The sequence below is a fragment of the Helianthus annuus genome, chromosome 14, assembly GCF_002127325.2.
Source record: "Helianthus annuus cultivar XRQ/B chromosome 14, HanXRQr2.0-SUNRISE, whole genome shotgun sequence".
Taxonomy (NCBI): domain Eukaryota; kingdom Viridiplantae; phylum Streptophyta; class Magnoliopsida; order Asterales; family Asteraceae; genus Helianthus; species Helianthus annuus.
The window spans coordinates 123,451,610-123,470,875 of NC_035446.2; the positions used below are offsets into that span (position 1 = coordinate 123,451,610).

Sequence of the window (19,266 nt, forward strand, 5' to 3'; positions counted from 1 at the left end):
ATGTTTAATCATGTAAAAATCTGCCCATGAAGTGCTTGTTGAAGTGCCTCTATGAGGGCTTAAAACTGAAATTCCAAGTTTAAACGCATAATCACGATGTTTAGTGTATTATGCGAATTATGATTTGAAAAGAGAGTTCTAAACATATGATAAATGAACTCAATAGGAACGGGCGCAGGAGCGTCAAGCGGACAAGCGGGTGGCGAACCACGTCAAAAATGGCTACTTTGAAGGTATGTAACTTGACCCGTTACATTAAGTAGTTTGGATGATTATTAAATGCATTATTGGATTTTTAGAATAAGTGTCGTTTTGTATTTAAGCGGTGATGTCGCTATATTGAATAATGGATCAAATTGGTTGGAACTCGTTGGTAGTCGTCACAATGGTGGATTCCTTAGACGAGCCAAACGGGTCGAATAATCAAGTACGGCATGGATAATGCTTCGGGTTGAGATGGATTGAATCTTTGATGATGGATAATATATAACATATTAAAATTGTGAGATTTAACTTAATGGCATCCTAGAAAACTGAAATCCGAGAGTTGGGTTTTAGAGTAATGACCAAACCAAACAAAAACATAAATTTCCAGGTACTACCGTAAGTTACGGTGGTACCGTAACTTACGGTAGAGGTCAGGGGTTTACGGTGGTTCACTACTGTTTTACGGTGGACCAAAAGACTTCCAGGACTCACCATAACTTACGGTGACACCGTAAGTTACGGTGGAACCAGAAAAACTTTTATTTTCCTTTTGTCTAATATTTGATGTTGGACCTCATGATTATGTGTTCTTTAATAATGTCAAAACTAATATTTTAACGGTTTTGATCCTAGGTGATGAGGTGGATCATATGGATGACGGTCAAGCAACATAGAAGAACCGAACACGATTTTTTTTGAAGCTTCCGCAATATTTTAACCTTTGGTAGACTTTATGTATGGGTTGTAAACACTTGTTAAACTACTTTTGTAATGTTTTAACCTAGTCATTATTTGACAAAGGTTAACGTACATATGAACTCCGTTAACGAATGTTATGTCACTTAACTAATATTTTGATAAAAATGGTGTATTTTATTATTAAAATCAAGTGAAAAATTTAAGGGTGTTACAAGTTGGTAATCAGAGCCTAAGGTTGTCTACAAAGTGTTCGGTTCAAGCTTGATCGACTGTCCGGTTAACTTCTGATAATAAATTTTATATTACGTAAAGAATGAGAGATGAACAAATATGCATGAAAAGAGCAAGTAAGCTCATTTAAATACAAGAAATGCAAAAAGCAAGAACGATCAAATCAAGTTGTGAACTTGATTGAATCAAAGCAAGAACGATCAAATCAAGTTGTGAACTTGATTGAATCAAAGCAAGAACGATCAAATCAAGTTGTGAACTTGATTGAATCAAAGCAAGAACGATCAAATCAAGTTGTGAACTTGATTGAATCAAAGCAAAAACGATCAAATCAAGTTGTGAACTTGATTGAATCAAAGCAAGAGCGATTAAATCAAGTTATGAACTTGATTGAATCAAACAAGTAAAACATGTGTTATAAATGGAATGTTTAACAACTTATGTAAACATTTCAAATGGAGGTAATGATGATGCGGTGCCAAGAGTCACCGAACAAATGAGGGAAGTGATTGCCAAAGAGGTTGGAAAGGCGATCGAAAACAGTTTGTCAGGCTTCGTGATAGAATTCAAAACACAGTTTTATCAATGGTAGAAGATAGAATCAAGAAACTAGAAGATGATTCAAATTTAGCAAAGGAAAAGCATGGAGGACGAAAACCTTGTTCATACAAGGAATTCATGGCTTGTAAACCACCAATATATAATGGAGAGGTTGACCCAATAGTGTGCCAAAGATGGCTAAGTGATATTGAAGGGGTATTCGAGAGGACCCATTGTGACGTAGACGACTATGTAGCATATGGTACGGGTCAACTAAGAAATCAAGCGAAAGATTGGTGGGATAACAAAAAGAGAGAGATCGGTATTGAAGCTGCTAAGGTCATGACTTGGGAAGAATTCAAGACGCCATTTCTTAAGCATCATAGCCCCAAAGCGGTTATGAATAAAATTAAGGAAGAGTTCATGCAACTTAGGTACAAAAATGAGACCATAGACAAGATTACGGCAACGTTTATGGATAAGATGAAGTTTTGTGACGATCTAGTGACGGACGAAGAACAAAAGATATACTACTATCATAACATGTTGAGTGCCGAATATAGGGAATTTATCACCCCTTCCAAATACGAGACCCTTACCGAGATTATAAATGCTGCTCGGGAAAGGGAGATCGAACTGAAAAAGAGCATCGAAAGGGGTGAACGGAGAGCACAGGATGTGAATCCAAGCCCTACTAAAAAGGCACGAACAAACGAAAGCGCAAAGAAATCTGATACGAAAGGCGGGTCGCCAAGTTGCAGAATCTGCGGGAAGGGTCATAAAGGCGAATGCCGTTACAAGGATAAGCCTTGTCCCATATGCAAGAAGACGGGACATATGGCTATATCATGCCCGGAGAAAGTGACGGTTTGCAACAATTGTTATCGAACGGGTCACAAGAAGTCGGGATGCCCGGAATCGGTTGGAAAGAAGGAGGGGCAGGAACCGAAAGGTGAAGCCCCTAAAGCAAAGGCAAGATCTTTTCAACTAACCGCCGCAGAAGCAAAGGTTGAACCTGACGTGGTCTCAGGTATATTTGCTGTAAATTCGATTCCTGCACGTGTGTTATTTGATACGGGTGCGAATAAATCCTTTGTTTCATATGGATTTATTCGACATCCTTCGTTTGTTCTAACTAAATTACCTGTGCCCTTAGAAGTAGAGATAGGTAATAATAAAAGCTTTATTGTTTGTGATGTATGTGAAAATTGTAAACTGAGCATTGACGATGAAGAATATTTGATAAATCTAATCCCGATGTCGATGGGAGAATTTCAAGTAGTCGTTGGGATGGATTGGCTATCTCGACACCATGCAAAGGTCGTGTGCTTCCGTAAAGAGATAAAACTGACATCTCCGAGCGGGAAACACGTCACCATTTATGGCGAAAAAGGAGGCAACCCCATAATATGCTCAATGTTGAAAGCTCACAAGCTAATGAAGCGAGGATGCAAGGCATTCATGATATACGCTAATGAGCCCGAAAAAGAATCACGAAAGATTGGAGATGTACCGGTAGTACGAGATTATGAAGATGTTTTTCCGGAAGATTTACCGGGGATACCGCCTGAACGGGAAATAGAGTTCGGGATCGAATTGATTCCGGACGCGAAACCCGTAGCAAAAGCCCCGTACCGACTTGCACCGTCGGAATTACAAGAGTTGATGTCCCAAATCAAAGACCTGCTTGACAAGGGATTCATAAGGCCGAGTGTGTCTCCCTGGGGCGCACCGGTATTGTTCGTGAGAAAGAAAGACGGGAGCATGCGCATGTGTATCGATTACCGGGAGTTAAACAAACTCACGGTAAAGAACAGATACCCGCTCCCGAGGATAGATGATTTATTCGACCAACTACAAGGTGCGAACTGGTTTTCCAAAATTGACCTTAGATCGGGGTATCACCAACTAAAGGTCAAAGAAGAAGATGTGCCGAAGACGGCTTTCTGCACGAGATACGGACATTACGAATTCCTCGTGATGTCATTCGGGCTAACAAACGCACCCGCGGCTTTCATGGACCTCATGAACCGGGTTTGCAAGCCAATGCTGGATAAGTCAGTCATCGTGTTTATCGATGATATCTTGGTGTATTCGAAAAGTGAAGCTGAACACGCACAACACTTACAAGAAGTGTTAGAGACACTTAGGCGAGAAAAGTTATATGCAAAGTTCTCTAAATGTGCCTTTTGGTTACGAGAGGTTCAATTTTTAGGCCATGTCATAAATGCCGACGGAGTATTGGTGGATCCGTCAAAGATAGAGGCAGTGTCGAAATGGAATCCCCCGAAGAACCCTTCAGAAATTAGGAGTTTTTTGGGGCTTGCGGGGTACTATAGGAGATTCATTCAAGACTTCTCCAAGATTGCGTCACCGCTAACAAAGCTAACCCAAAAGAAAGCAAAGTTTATTTGGGGAATCGATCAAGAAAAAGCGTTTCAAATGCTAAAAGAAAAGCTAACTCAAGCTCCGGTACTGACATTGCCGGACGGAGTCGAAGACATGGTGGTTTATTCGGATGCATCACTATCGGGACTCGGCTGTGTGCTGATGCAACGGGGCAAGGTAATAGCCTATGCCTCGAGACAATTGAAGATACACGAGAAGAAATATCCCACGCACGATCTCAAGCTGGCTGCGGTGGTATTTGCCTTAAAAATATGGAGGCATTACTTGTATGGGGTAAAGTGCACCATATTCACCGACCACAAGAGCTTGAAATACTTCTTCGATCAAAAGGAGTTGAATATGCGACAAAGGCGGTGGCTAGAAACGGTGAAAGACTACGATTGTGAAATACATTATCACCCCGGAAAGGCTAATGTGGTGGCGGATGCTCTGAGCAGAAAAGCGGACTATGTTCCAATACGAGTTAGATCGATGCAACTCGTGGTGACCTCGGGTATACTTGAACGTATTCGAGAGGCGCAATTAGAAGCAATGAAAGAAGAGAATTGGAAGAAAGAAAGAATTATAGGTCAGTTGAAAGATTTGCCGGAGACTCGATCCGGAAGGATATGGGTCCCACATACCTGTGGAGTGAAGGCACTTCTACTTAATGAAGCTCATAAATCCCGTTATTCAATTCATCCGGGTGCGACCAAGATGTACAATGATTTGAAACAAAACTATTGGTGGCCCGGAATGAAGAGGGATGTGGCGAAGTATGTGGAAAAATGCTAGACATGTTTACAAGTCAAGGCGGAGCATCAGAAACCATATGGCAAACTCCAACCATTAGAAATTCCGGTTTGGAAATGGGAACATATCACAATGGACCTACTAACCAAGTTGCCTAAAACGAACCGTGGTTTCGATGCCATATGGGTGGTGGTAGATAGATTGACAAAGAGTGCTCACTTCATTCCGATCCATGAGACTTATACGTCAGAAAAGATGTCAGAGGTTTACACGAATGAAATAATAGCACGTCATGGGGTGCCGGTATCCATTGTGTCTGATAGGGATACCCGGTTCACTTCGAAATTTTGGCGGGAATTCCAAGAACAAATGGGGACTAAATTGTTCATTAGCACTGCTTATCATCCACAAACGGATGGGCAGAGTGAAAGAACAATAAAACGTTGGGAGATATGCTGCGGGCATGCATTATTGACTTCGGAGGTAGTTGGGATGTCCATTTACCCTTGGTCGAATTTGCATATAACAATAGCTATCATACGAGCATTAAAATGGCCCCGTATGAACTGTTATATGGCAGAAAATGTCGAACCCCGGTATGTTGGGGAGAAGTGGGTCCACGAGGGATAGCGCCTACTGATATAATCCGAACTACAAATAAGAAAATCGACATAGTTCGGGCACACTTGAAAGCGGCTCAAGACAGGCAAAAGGCGTATGCGGATAAAAGGAATAGGCCAATTGAATTTCAGGTTGGAGACATGGTTATGCTGAAAGTTTCCCCATGGAAAGGCATTATTAGATTCCGAAAAAGGGGGAAACTAAGCCCAAGATTTATTGGGCCTTTCAGGATCGCTGAACGGGTTGGTAAAGTAGCTTATCGTCTCGAATTACCCGAGGAGTTGAATGGGATTCATAGCACGTTCCACGTGTCGCACCTCCGAAAATGTTTGGCCGACGAAACTACTCATATCCACTATGATGATATCGAGGTGGATAACAGCCTCAACTATGCAGTAAAACCAATTGCGATTTTGGATCGTAAGGAGAAAAGTTTGAGGAACAAGGTGATTAACCAAGTCAGGGTCAAATGGGAGCACAAGAAAGGTTCGGACACCACATGGGAGCCCGAAGAGGAGATGCGACGTCTCCACCCAACACTATTTGGTACGTACTTCGGTTTCGGGGACGAAACCCTTTTTAACGGGGGTGGACTTGTAACACCCCGAAAAAAAAAATTATATGAGATTTATATAAAGTATAAATAAATGAGAATTTACCAATTAGAAATTTTAACCTAGTTGGTTAATAGTTTAGAAATAACCTATAGTAGGGTTAAAAGCCACTAAATTAAATGTTGACCAAAATGAAGGGACCTAGGTTGTCAAAATTTGAAACTTGTGTTACTAAGTTAGTAAAACAAAACCAAACACCCCATTTTTGAGGTGTTGGTCGACCAAGAGCAAGGAAAGGGGGCGATCCCCACTCTCAAACCCTAAATTCTGCTTAAAACTCTCAATTGAAGGAGCAAATCTGGTCCAAACGAAAATCCGAGCCTAGAATCGTGATCCTCATCGCAAGAGGATTATAAGGTATGTAAAATTTAGTGAAAACTCTTAGCTTGGAATTTTCATGAATTGGGAAAAATCTGAAATTCTAGTTGCATGTTTGCCTTATGATGATTCAGGAATAACTATGGTGTTTAGATACAAACCCTAGACAAATAGAAGTTTAAATCATAAGAAAATTTGGTGAATTCATGAATACCATTGTAGGTGGTTAATGGGTTATGTGTAGATTGATGAACACTAGGAAATAGATTGTGAATCTAGTGTAATTAACCATTTGGAAGCGATTCCAGAAAGACTTAAGGTTATCAATCATGTAAAAGGGTTGAATGATGTAAATTTAGGGCTAAATAACAATCTAGAGAATTGATGTTTAATCATGTAAAAATCTGCCCATAAAGTGCTTGTTGAAGTGCCTCTATGAGGGCTTAAAACTGAAATTCCAAGTTTAAACGCATAATCACGATGTTTAGTGTATTATGCGAATTATGATTTGAAAAGAGAGTTCTAAACATATGATAAATGAACTCAATAGGAACGGGCGCAGGAGCGTCAAGCGGACAAGCGGGTGGCGAACCACGTCAAAAAGGGCTACTTTGAAGGTATGTAACTTGACCCGTTACATTAAGTAGTTTGGATGATTATTAAATGCATAATTGGATTTTTAGAATAAGTGTCGTTTTGTATTTAAGCGGTGATGTCGCTATATTGAATAATGGATCAAATTGGTTGGAACTCGTTGGTAGTCGTCACAATGGTGGATTCCTTAGACTAGCCAAACGGGTCGAATAATCAAGTACGGCATGGATAATGCTTCGGGTTGAGATGGATTGAATCTTTGATGATGGATAATATATAACATATTAGAATTGTGAGATTTAACTTAATGGCATCCTAGAAAACTGAAATCTGAGAGTTGGGTTTTAGTGTAATGACCAAACCAAACAAAAACATAAATTTCCAGGTACTACCGTAAGTTACGGTGGTACCGTAACTTACGGTAGAGGTCAGGGGTTTACGGTGGTTCACTACTGTTTTACGGTGGACCAAAAGACTTCCAGGACTCACCGTAACTTACATTGACACCGTAAGTTACGGTGGAACCAGAAAAACTTTTATTTTCCTTTTGTCTAATATTTGATGTTGGACCTCATGATTATGTGTTCTTTAATAATGTCAAAACTAATATTTTAACGGTTTTGATCCTAGGTGATAAGGTGGATCATATGGATGACGGTCAAGCAACGTAGAAGAACCGAACACGTTTTTTTTGAAGCTTCCGCAATATTTTAACCTTTGGTAGACTTTATGTATGGGTTGTAAACACTTGTTAAACTACTTTTGTAATGTTTTAACCTAGTCATTATTTGACAAAGGTTAACGTACATATGAACTCCGTTAACGAATATTATGTCACTTAACTAATATTTTGATAAAAATGGTGTATTTTATTATTAAAATCAAGTGAAAAATTTAAGGGTGTTACAGTTAATCTCCATCTAAGATACCAAGTAAATTTACTAGCAAGAAAGTGACCACACTACACTAAGTCTCCAAACATTTGCCATGATTAGGATGCACTAGTCTAGTTTGAGCTCACTTGGTTACTTGGTAAATTAGATATGTACTTTTATTTTAATCTTATTTATGACCAACCGAAATCATTAACAAAGTTAATGATTTTGTGCTTTGATGAATCATATAACGAGGTTTAATGGATGAAAATTACCCTACCTCCTTACTTGACATACTTGATAATATTTGACCATAGGGCATTATATATATATAGGGTGGGGTTCTAGAGTGAACACTAGTATATTTGCGAACTGAGTGAACAAATCCTGGCCATTGATCTACACACCTTTATGGCGAGGATCTCATCATCAACTCGTAAAATACACTAGTGTATTTCAACATCAAATCCTCGCCATTGATCTACACACGTGTATAGCCAGGATTAGTTCACTCAGTTCGCAAGCTACGCTAGTGTTCACTCTTGAACCTAATCCTATATATATATATATATATATGTGTGTGTGTGTGTGTGTGTATGTGTGTGTGTGTACGACAATACTAATAACCGAACCCTAAACACTAACCCATCTATGGATTGTTGTTAAGAGCTACGGTTATAATATCTTACATTGAAACATCTCATATTTGGACTTCCAATAGGCAAACTTGTGCGTATGAAGAACACATAACCATGGTGTCCACATTTGGGGGTTTGTCTAGATAATCATTTATGTATTTTCATTCTAAAACTAAGCATCCGCATATTCCTAATCCAAAATCAGTCGAGCTCATACTCCTCGTTTATCCTTATAGGATAACTAGGCGTTTCTCAACACCTTTAGCTCATCAACTCACTTTCATGGAATTTCTACGTAAACTATGAGTATACTTAGGGTTGTTCAAAACTATCTGTATCCAAAAATTCGATCCGAATTATCCGATATCCGAATCCGAAATATCCGAAAATTCGGATATCCGAAATTCGAATATCCGATTTTCGGAAAATTTATATCTTTAAGAACCCCGTGTATTGTACCGGTTGAGCAAATTTAATTTTATATATTAAATAATAAAAAATTACATTTTTAAGAACCTCGTGTATTGTATGGGTTGAGCACATGTAATTTTATATATCAATCAATAAAAAGATATATCTTGTTATATCTTTATCAACACTATGTATTATACAGATTAAATAAATCTAATTTTATATACCAAATAATAAAAAAAAGTTATATTTTAAAAATCCGGTGTATTACACGAGTTGCATAAATGTAATTTTGTATAGTAAATAATAAAAACATTAGATCTTAAGAAACCTCGTTTATTACACGGGTTGAATGAATCTAATAAAAAATTATATCGTTAAAAAAACTAACGGATATACTGGATATATGATGGATGGGGTGATTGCGGTAATGGTTCCTATAAATGTTACGTAAACATGGTGAATACCGTATTTGAGTTAAGAGTTGAACACAAAAATAAAAGTATAGAACCAATAAACATTGATTAATGTTTTTGTTTACCCCTTATAAACATTTTTGAAATAGGTTCTACCCTTAACTACATTAGTTTAATAAAATAAATAAATCATTTACATTATATTAATTTATATTTAGTGTACGTCTTTTGTTAATTTCAGAATAACTAATTTTGAAATCTAATAAATATTTCAAAATATTATATTATCTTCCATACGAATTGTTTAATTAATATTAATTATCTATAATTAAGTAGAAGAGAGTGGGAAAAACTAAAAAATAGATAGCCCCAATGAATGACATGTGCTCCCCCCCCCCCCCCAATTGGTTTCTTTTATTATATAGTAGAGATAATAAAAAGATAAAAATTAAATATATAATTGGATATTCGGATATCCGATTCACTATCCGATTGGATATCCGAAATTTCGGATAAGGATTCAAGTAGTGAAATCTGGTATCGGAAAATTTCGGATATCCGCATTTTTTGATATCCGGTTTTGAACACCCCTAAGTATACTCAAATCCCCCTTTTTCGCTTTAATCACTTTTAGGGATGTAACATGTATTACTTAATCAATTACACTTACGCACACAACCAAACTTATGCAATCACTCAATCCATCAAAAATGTTATTTGTCATGCTTAGGTTATTCATGCTAGCAGGGGCGGATCTATGGGTATCCAGGGGTTGCCCGGGATACCCCTCAACTTTCTTGACGAATTGTAAGTACTGGATACCCCTGATCATAAGTTTGGATACCCCTAACTACAAAGATAAGAAGAAGATAATGTGATTACATGACCAGAATTTTTTTCTGCAATGGATTGTGACTTAGTGACGGCAGTTTAGAAGCGATTAGGTTTAGATGATGAAGATGACACAAAAACAAAAGACAGCACCCTATTTTGTTATTACATGGGCTTTTTCAAAGTCATGTTTGTGGCCCATATCAAATTATAATAAATCAGCTATTTGTGAAATGTTATTTGGGCTGGACTTGAACGTTCAAACACCTAACATTTAACAACATCATTGGTGTAATCGACATTATTTTTTGTAGGTATATATTGCAAACTTAAAGAATATATAACAAATCTCTACTTTAATTTATGTAATATTTTCTCTGATTTAGTATTATAAAAATATGCATTTATTTTGTTTTGTTATTGTTTTCATTTTATTTATTTACTCTATTACCGTTAATATTTAATCCATTTAATTTAATGTAGAGATATTTTTTTAATAAACTTTTATAAAAACCTCAAAACAAATATTGATTGGTAAATATCTAGCTTACATAGCATTTTGATTGGTAAATATCTAGCTTACACAACACCTTAAAATGACTTTAGTGGTTGTAGTACATCCTAGAAATAATAAATGAATATAATTTTGTGTATATAAAGGTTACATTGCGAACCCCCAGTCATAAATGTATGGTTCCGCTAGAGCAAAGGTATTCTAGCACAAAAGGGACCAAATTGGATTTTAGGTTATGGTTTAGTTACTAATTTTAGTTGTATATTTATGGTTGTATGAATGTACGCTATTTTTTTAACATTGAATGAATGTACGTAAAAAAATAGTATGCCCCTGAATTTTTCTTCTAGTTCCGCCACTATATGCTAGACACTGAAACACTCATACATGCAAATTATTTGTCATTAACTTTGAGTAAGCCTACCTTAACATGTATAGGGCTATAGGAGTAGCACACAGCCCGTTTGTTGGGTCATTGTTAAGTATTCAATCATTCTTCACGGTCTTTTCATTGCGATGTTAAGATTACGCCAGTGGACACTTTGGCTTGACTTATAGTTTTTGCATGCTAGTATGAAATCTTAACTTAGTATACGAATTGCCATGTTGAAACTGAGAAAATCACTTATATGTAATGTAATCAAACTTGTATACTCGCCAACTTTCGTTGAGTATATTTTAATACTTTGCAGGAAATTGATGATGACACACAAGAAAGCTACTTAGGGTGAATTAGAAACGTATTTAATAAGTTATGTTTTGTGTAGTTGTCATTTGATTTTGTTATGGACAAATTGTTGTAATTTCCTTTCCAATGTTGTAATCTTGATTAGAAATAAAATGAAATTTGGTTACTTAAACTAGTGTTTCAATTAGTCTTATGAAGTCTCGAGCAATCTCGTTTTCGTCTCACTCTGATGTTTACGCTAGGGGTGTTCAAAACCGGATATCCGAAATTTTCGGATACCGGATTTCACTATCCGGATCCGTATCCAAAATATCGGATATCCGATCGGATAGTGAATCGTATATCCGAATATCCAATTTTTTATTTAGTTTTTAATTTTTATTATTTTTTGATATTCAGAACCTGATATTTCAGATAGTTTTGGATATCCGAATATAAGTTTTCGGATATTTTTTGGATTTTTCAGATATTTCGGATATTGTTCGGTTTTTTTCGGATATTTCGGATATTTTTCGGATATTTTCGGATATTTCGGATATCCGAAATATCCGAAAATTTTTAAAATCACTATCAGAATCTGAATCCGAAAATTCGGATATCCGAATTTTCGGATATTTCGGATTCGGATATCGGATATTTCGGATCGGACTTTTGGATACAGATAGTTTTGAACACCCCTAGTTTACGCCATCGGTTGGGGTGTGACACAAGTGTTGTATCAACTATTGTTGACGTATGCAAAATTCTTGTACAAACTTAGAAAAGTGAGGCATATTAGTTGCTTGATATAGTGGTTCGCCTAACGTGACCCTTCAAGTTTCTACTGCAAGACCAGAGAGAGGATTTTTAGCAATGAAAATACTCAAGAATCACCTTCGTAATGAAGTGTTAGATCATTTTCTTGTGAATAACTTGGTTGTTTATATAATAAGAGAAATTGATGAAAACTTTGATTCAAAATCAGTAATTGATGAATTTAAAGATCTTAAAGGGTCGTCAGACTGAGTTGTAAATCTTTTTCCTTTGTCAAGAACTAGTTGTTGTTTTGGGATTTATGGTTTTTATTTGGTGAAAAACTTTTGGTTTTTTATGTGTAATATCTCCCCCTTCCCCCCAAAAAAACTTTAATGGTTCAAATTTCGTCACTGGTTGCACCCATGATATCTTCGAGTCTTTGCCCACCCGAACAGATCTCAGTATGCTAATCAAATAGTTGATTCGGGAGACTATCAAGATGGTGAATCACTCTAATCTCCTAGTCACCTATAATACAACCTTAATAGAACTTAGTCACCTATAATACAACCTTAAATGAGTTATTAATCTCGAACTTTTGAAATTGGATCACTAAATCCTAAAATGTTAGTTTATATTATTGCAGCGAATTGAATTAACTCAAATTATAAGGTAGTGTTTGATATGTAGTAATGAGAGGCGGAATGGAATGGACCATTACGAGGTAATGAAGAAAATAGTGTTTGGTTGGTCAATGAAATTGAATCACCCATTCCATTCCCCAACATGCTTCATTCAAAACACCACAACCCAACCCACCATCTTCGCCACCACTGATGCCCATCGTCGCCGCCACCTACCAGTCGTCGCCAACTTCAACCCGCCACCGCCTCCGTCGCCGCTAGGGATGAGCACGGTACCCGTTCGGTACCGAAAAACGAGGAAAAGTGGTATCAGTATTTACCGATGTTTTATCCGTAAATAATACTGGTACCAAAAAACGAAGAAAATGGGAACCGGTACTGGTACCGAATATACTCGGTACGGTTCGGTACCGCCACCCACCCGCCACCGTAGCCACCCGCCACCGCGGCCATCACCATTGCTGTCGCCACCCACCGCCCTTCCCAACCACCAGTCGCCGCCACATGCAACCCGCCACCAGTGCCACCACTCACCATCGCCACCACCCACCACCGTCGATACCTACCGCTGTTGCCACCCGCAACTCGCCACCACTGCAACCTTCCACACCGCAGCCCGTCTCTGCCGCCACCAACCACCACCGCAACCGCCACCCATCGTCGCCTCCGCCGCCACCAACCACCACCGATGGCCACCACCGCCACCCACCCTTTACCACCGCCACTCGTCGCCGCCGCCACCTATCACCACCCACAAATCTCCGCCACCAACCACCACTAACTGCCGATTTTATTCCATCGTCTTTTCTTGCGTACAAAACAATACACAGTAATAATTCATTTTATTCCAATATGGTAACCAAACAACACATGGAACGGTAATGTTCCATTGCATTTACTCGTCCATTCCATTACCTTATCCATTCCATTACCCCATACCAAACAGACGGGAGGAAGAGGCACTCAAGGGTAAGTACCATAGCCCCGACCAACCATCACCCGCCACGTCAAATTTGGCTCAAAATACCTATTAGCTAGTAAGTACTGGTGACACCTACCTATGCCATAAAGTCTCAAATAATTTTTACCTTTATTTTTTCTAATTTAAATAAAGTCTCAAAATTAAATTCAACTAATAAAACTTAATTTTACATAAAAATAAAACCTTGCATTAAAATAAAACATAATACTTAAAACATTAGAAAACATAAAACCTAAAGCATTATATAAAACTTAAACATAGTTCTTAATAATTTGTCACGCCGAAACGTGCTCAAAGTCCTCGTCGTGGGTGTGTTTGTAGTCCACAAGGGTCATTTGAATAACTTCCGCCTCCGAGAGCTCGTTGTAGGGATTTTCCATATTCAAGAACCTTCTATGGAATCTTGAACACTTGAAATGGACAAATGAGAAACGTGAGTCTAGTTGATCCACGGTTCGGGTGGTCTCACCAATGTGGATACAAAATTGGTGGAACACCCGATTCCAAAAAGTAGCCATTCCACTAGAGGATGAGCGTTCGTGATGGATTACGACATAAGACATCGCCAACGCGATGTCTTTCTCTTTGGTCCATAGGATCTTTGCCATTTTAAGATGAGATTTTTGAAGATGTGAATCTTAAATTTAAAGAGGTTTTGGTAGATGGAAATATAAAATTGAGAGAGTTATCTGGATGGGGTAGATAAATAATGGAATGGGTTGGTTAAATACAGAAAGGTAATAAATTATTTAAATTTGATTTTTTTAATTGTAATTTGTAAACGGTCAAATATGGGGTCCAACGGTCAAAAAAACATCGAACAAAACAAACCTCACGCGGGTACCCGTGCTAGCCAGCTGAACTCGCCAAGCCTACCTGTGGAGTGCCCTAAGTAGCCTAGTGATTTTCTTATCTGTTGCAAATTAAATTTGAATCAAGCTTTGAAATTTCTAAATCTGAATAACTCAATCTACATCCACACAAGTGCTACCAATATATATTTGAAATTTCTAAATCTGAATAACTCAATCTGAAATTTCTAAATCTGAATAACTCAGCTTTGAAATTGCTGAGCTCTATATCAATATATAGAAGTTTTGCGTTCAAAAAGAACAAGTGCTACCACAATGCCATGATGATTGTTGTTGGGACAACCTTTGTGATTGAAGTTGATGTTTTTACTAATGTGAAACGGTCATCAACCTCTATAACTGAAGCTACAACCACTAATACGGTAAATTGGGTGTCGTGTCCATGAAAGAGAGTGTGGTTAGCTCAAATTCATGTTGATTGCAAAAGCAAACTCAATTGTTTGAGTTGATGTTTAAAACTAGTTTGCATAAGAGTTAATTACTGTTTTCGTCCTTGTGGTTTGTCAAAAATCACTATTTCAGTCCATTAGTTTAAAAATTGCGATTTCAGTCCCTGTGGTTTCACTTTCGTAACCATTTCAGTCCACCTCGTAACCATTTCAGTCCCTGTACTTAACAAAATAATGGATTGAAATAGTTACGAAAGTGAAACCACATGGACTGAAATGGTTACGAAAGTGAAACCACAGGGACTGAAATCACAATTTTTAAACTAATAGACTGAAATAGTGATTTTTGACAAACCACATGGACGAAAATAGTAATTAACTCTTTGCATAAATTAAACTTATATGACAAGTAATCTAAACTAAATCTACATTAATCTAAACCAACTCTACATTCATATGCTTATTATGACCACAATGTTTAGAAAGAATGTTTCAGACCACAAGATTCAGCAACAAAAGAATCAATCAAATCAATAAAGCGGCTTCATTGCAATCAAAAAGAATGATCAATTAACCAAATAACCCTACATCTCATTCAATCTGAGACCCTCAACAACAACAAAATTACATTAACTAAGTCGTTTTGTACAAAAACCATCTTCCCCAGTCCAGCAGTCTCCAATACGCGCCAAAATTGGGAGAACGGAAAACCGCCTCCACCTGGACCATCCCCACCATATTTCCAAACTCACGATAGCAACAACGCCAATAGAACCTTGATCAAAAGACCACCACTAGCATAGCCACCGCGGGCCCTCCAACTCGACGAGCTTGTAGAGTTAAAATCCGCAATCGACCCGTTCAAAAACGTTCCATTCATCCCATCACTACACATATGCCAAAAACCAAAATGTTAGCATTTACAAACACCAAAACTTAACCCGAAACAAGTGCACTAAATCATACTAAATCACAGTTTCTTTACCTTCCGATAAACTGACAAGATCCATGACCTGCAATAAACCTTAATTTAGTAAACTTGAAAATAAAGTGTAACAAACAAGATTAATCTCGACCCCTTACTTGGATCCGTCGTGGTTAACATAGCGACACCGTTAAAGTCACAAGTCCCTTCACCTTTACCCATCATATGATAATAACTATCGAAAGCAAACGTGGCGTGTGCCACCACATTATCGGGCTCATAACACGGTTGACCCTGCAACAACGCCGAACAGTTGACCTTCCCGGGCCCACAAGCCCAATCCAAAGCAGCCTGCAGCATTTTCTTGTCAGCACCTTCTTTCGCAGTACAATGAGTGTTGTTCGTGGTGTCATTAGAAAAAGTCCGGCCCGCATTCGTCAGCTGTAACGTGTAAATGGGATTCCCGTTTGGATCAAACAATCCCCAATTCTTCTCTGATACTGACCCGGGTTTAGTGTCCTCGTTGTAGAGCTCGTAAATGTAAGTACTAACGGGGATCCCGGGATGTTTTGGGGTCCCGGTTTGGTTTATAATGTGCTTGATCAAGTTACTGTTGTACGTGTTTGCGTTGTCTAAAGTGGCGTCGGGTTCTTTCGCGTCACCTTTTGATGGCCAACCCGACTCGGTGACAAGAACCGGGACATTCGTCACGTTTAGGTCTGCCATGGCGAAATAAGCAGCATCGATCATTGCATCAAACACGTTGGTGTAATGTAACAGAGTGTTTGAATCCACAGCTTCTTTATTCGACGGTAACGGGTTAAACAGCGCATAATCCAACGGTATTACACCGTTTGAATTCATGTAATCGTAATACGGGTAAACGTTAAGCATGAAATACGAACCCGTTGATTGTAGAAACTTCAAAACAGGAACCAAAACCGGGTTCCATGAGTGGTTGAAAAAGGCTTGTGATGGCGGGAACGAGTCGAGAATAACTGTGGACGCGATAGGGGTTGATACTTTGATCTGACGGTCGAGATTTGACGCCACAAGAGCCCCTTGGATGAACTTAAGGGCGTTGACTAGGACCGGGGCGGCATTCGGGAGGGAGTTGAAGACCTCGGAACCGACGCAGATGGTTGTGATATTGGTGGCGGGGTAATGTGCGACGATGTTTTGTGCCACCCAATGGGCTGCGGTTGAGTTTGATTGACCGATACCGAGGAGTTGTTCGTTCGGGACGGTGACTGCGACCTTGATGCCCGTGTTGGCGAGTGCAAAGAGCATACCGCGATCCGCGTCGTATAAACGGACGTGACGGATTTGTTGGGATTTAAGTAGGGATACTACTTGTGTCGGATGTGGCATGTCGGAAAGATCAGTTCCTATGTTCACCCCTATGAACGCATCTGCGAAAAAAAAAATATTTCGTTATTAGTTACAGTCTCGTTGTCCACTACGGGACTCGAACCCTCTACTTATCGTGAGATAAGTCGTTTTATACACTTGTATACCACTAGACCAAACGACTTAATAATTACAGTCTGGTTAACTAAGGCAACTATGTCAAAAATTTTAGACACATGATCCCTAAAATCATAAATATTATTAAAAAATGTTTTAAGTAACTATGGGCTCTATGAATCCACAATTATGGACCTCACATGGCATGTTGTTTCCATTTTCGAAAACATTGGTTCTTGATAATAAGACGATCAAGAGTAGATCTACAATATCCGGGACAAAAAAAAAAAAAACGCACGTTCGGGTCCAATAAAACCTAACTACAAGAAACTTTTGTAATTCCATTCTTTTAAAATTGAAAAAAATATTAACAAAGAACCAATTTAACTAAAAAACACTACAATCCTATTGTTAATGATTATTATGGAAAATTAATTATAAAGAGTGTCGGTTAACGTTATAATTGATTGATTTAGAGGCAATTTCATATATTCCCTCCAAACTTCCAAAATTATATGTAATTTAAAGAGTATCCTACGTTATACACAGAAAAATGTTTTAAAGAAATTTGTAATTTTGAGAGATGGATTATGGATACATGACATTTCCCTTAATTTTATTCAAGTTAAATAGACATGTTTAATAGATTTTTAAAATTAAATCAAATTGAATGTGTATTTATTTATCAAATAACAGTCTCCATAGTTGGAAAAAAACAAAAACCAAGAAAAAAAGCTTAAAAAAAATAAATTGGGCCAAGAGAAAGAATGAAACTTTATTCCTTTTCTCAAAACCATTTAAAAAAAAAGATTATGAGCAAATCACCTCCAAAACAACCTGAGCTCACAGTTTTAAAAGTTATTAACCTTGTTTGGCAACATTTACAGCTTAACTTTGAGACTAATATAGCATTAAACAACACATATTTCAAGTAAAATCTACCAAAAATCACAAACACCTTACCTTCAAGACAAAATACAACATTAAACAACACATATATCAACTAACAGAAAAGAAAAAATCCACAAAAGAATTACACAAACAAGAAAGTATGTTGACAAGCTTCTTAAAGTTACCTTCATCAGCAGACACAAGAAGAGAAAGTAACAAGACGACCACTAGCATCATAAAGATTAAGGGTTTAAACCCACTAAACCCCACAAATTTGAACATGATTCAGCAAACCCCACAAAGCAAGCAGAAGCCAAAATCAAGAAAGTGGTAGAGGAGAGAGAGTAAGAATTGTTTGAACAAGAATAATGGATTTATATATCCAAGAAAAAGAGAGAGAAAGAGTGGGTTTTGTACATGGATCTTGATGGGTGTCAGATGATCAAACGGCTGAGAATTTAAATGAATATTATTGCATGTACTGCAGGTTAAGAACAAAACAATTTAACCTCTGTTGGGAGCCGTTGGGTTTGTACTAATTTTTCTTTAACGTTGGGGGAAGTAAAATTAGTGGGTGAAATGGTGTAAATGAAGAACAGGTGTAGGCAGGATTCCTGGTTTAGGTTGTCGAAATAAGCAATGGGGTTGTCCCAACGGTCATATTTTATGTACCTTTTCTTCTGCAACATTTCACTTTTTTTATTTTTTTATTTTGTTTTTTATTTATTTATGAGATCGGAGCTTGGATACTTTCCTTTCTCTCATTTCTATTCATCTATTTATCATCATATTCTGTTCTTTTTTTTTCGTTAAAGTATGCTTGTGAACATCTTCTGATATTTAAATCTTTTATATTCTTTTCTATATTTTTTTTGCTAAAGGATGCTTGTGAATGGGGATGAGTATTTGGTACCGGATACCGGTATCGAACCGGTACCTTATCGGGTATATTTGGTACCGGTACCTGTACCCACTTTCCCTGTTTTTCGGTATCGGTACTGGTATTTACGGGTAAAACACCGA

The 19,266-nt window shown here is 37.8% G+C and overlaps 1 protein-coding gene across 1 annotated transcript; it reads right to left on the bottom strand.

Moving 5' to 3' along the window:
- Positions 1-15,481: 15,481 nt before the first annotated feature.
- LOC110909282 (glucan endo-1,3-beta-glucosidase 2) lies at positions 15,482-18,828 on the bottom strand. The gene is made up of 4 exons (XM_022154311.2): positions 18,429-18,828; positions 16,044-17,297; positions 15,946-15,973; positions 15,482-15,847 (listed from the first exon to the last, which is right to left on the bottom strand). Exons 1-4 carry the CDS (start codon positions 18,523-18,525, stop codon positions 15,709-15,711), a joined length of 1,518 nt encoding a protein of 505 aa, XP_022010003.1. The 5' UTR covers positions 18,526-18,828; the 3' UTR covers positions 15,482-15,708.
- Positions 18,829-19,266: the final 438 nt, after the last annotated feature.

Coding starts and splice junctions, on each gene's coding strand:
- LOC110909282 (XM_022154311.2), bottom strand. CDS start 18,525: ATGTTCAAATTTGTGGGGTTTAGTGGGTTTAAACCCTTAATCTTTATG. Junction 17,298..18,428: donor TCTTGTGTCTGCTGATGAAG/GTAACTTTAAGA, acceptor TTTTTTTCGCAG/ATGCGTTCATAGGGGTGAAC. Junction 15,848..15,945: donor TCTTGTCAGTTTATCGGAAG/GTAAAGAAACTG, acceptor GCATATGTGTAG/TGATGGGATGAATGGAACGT.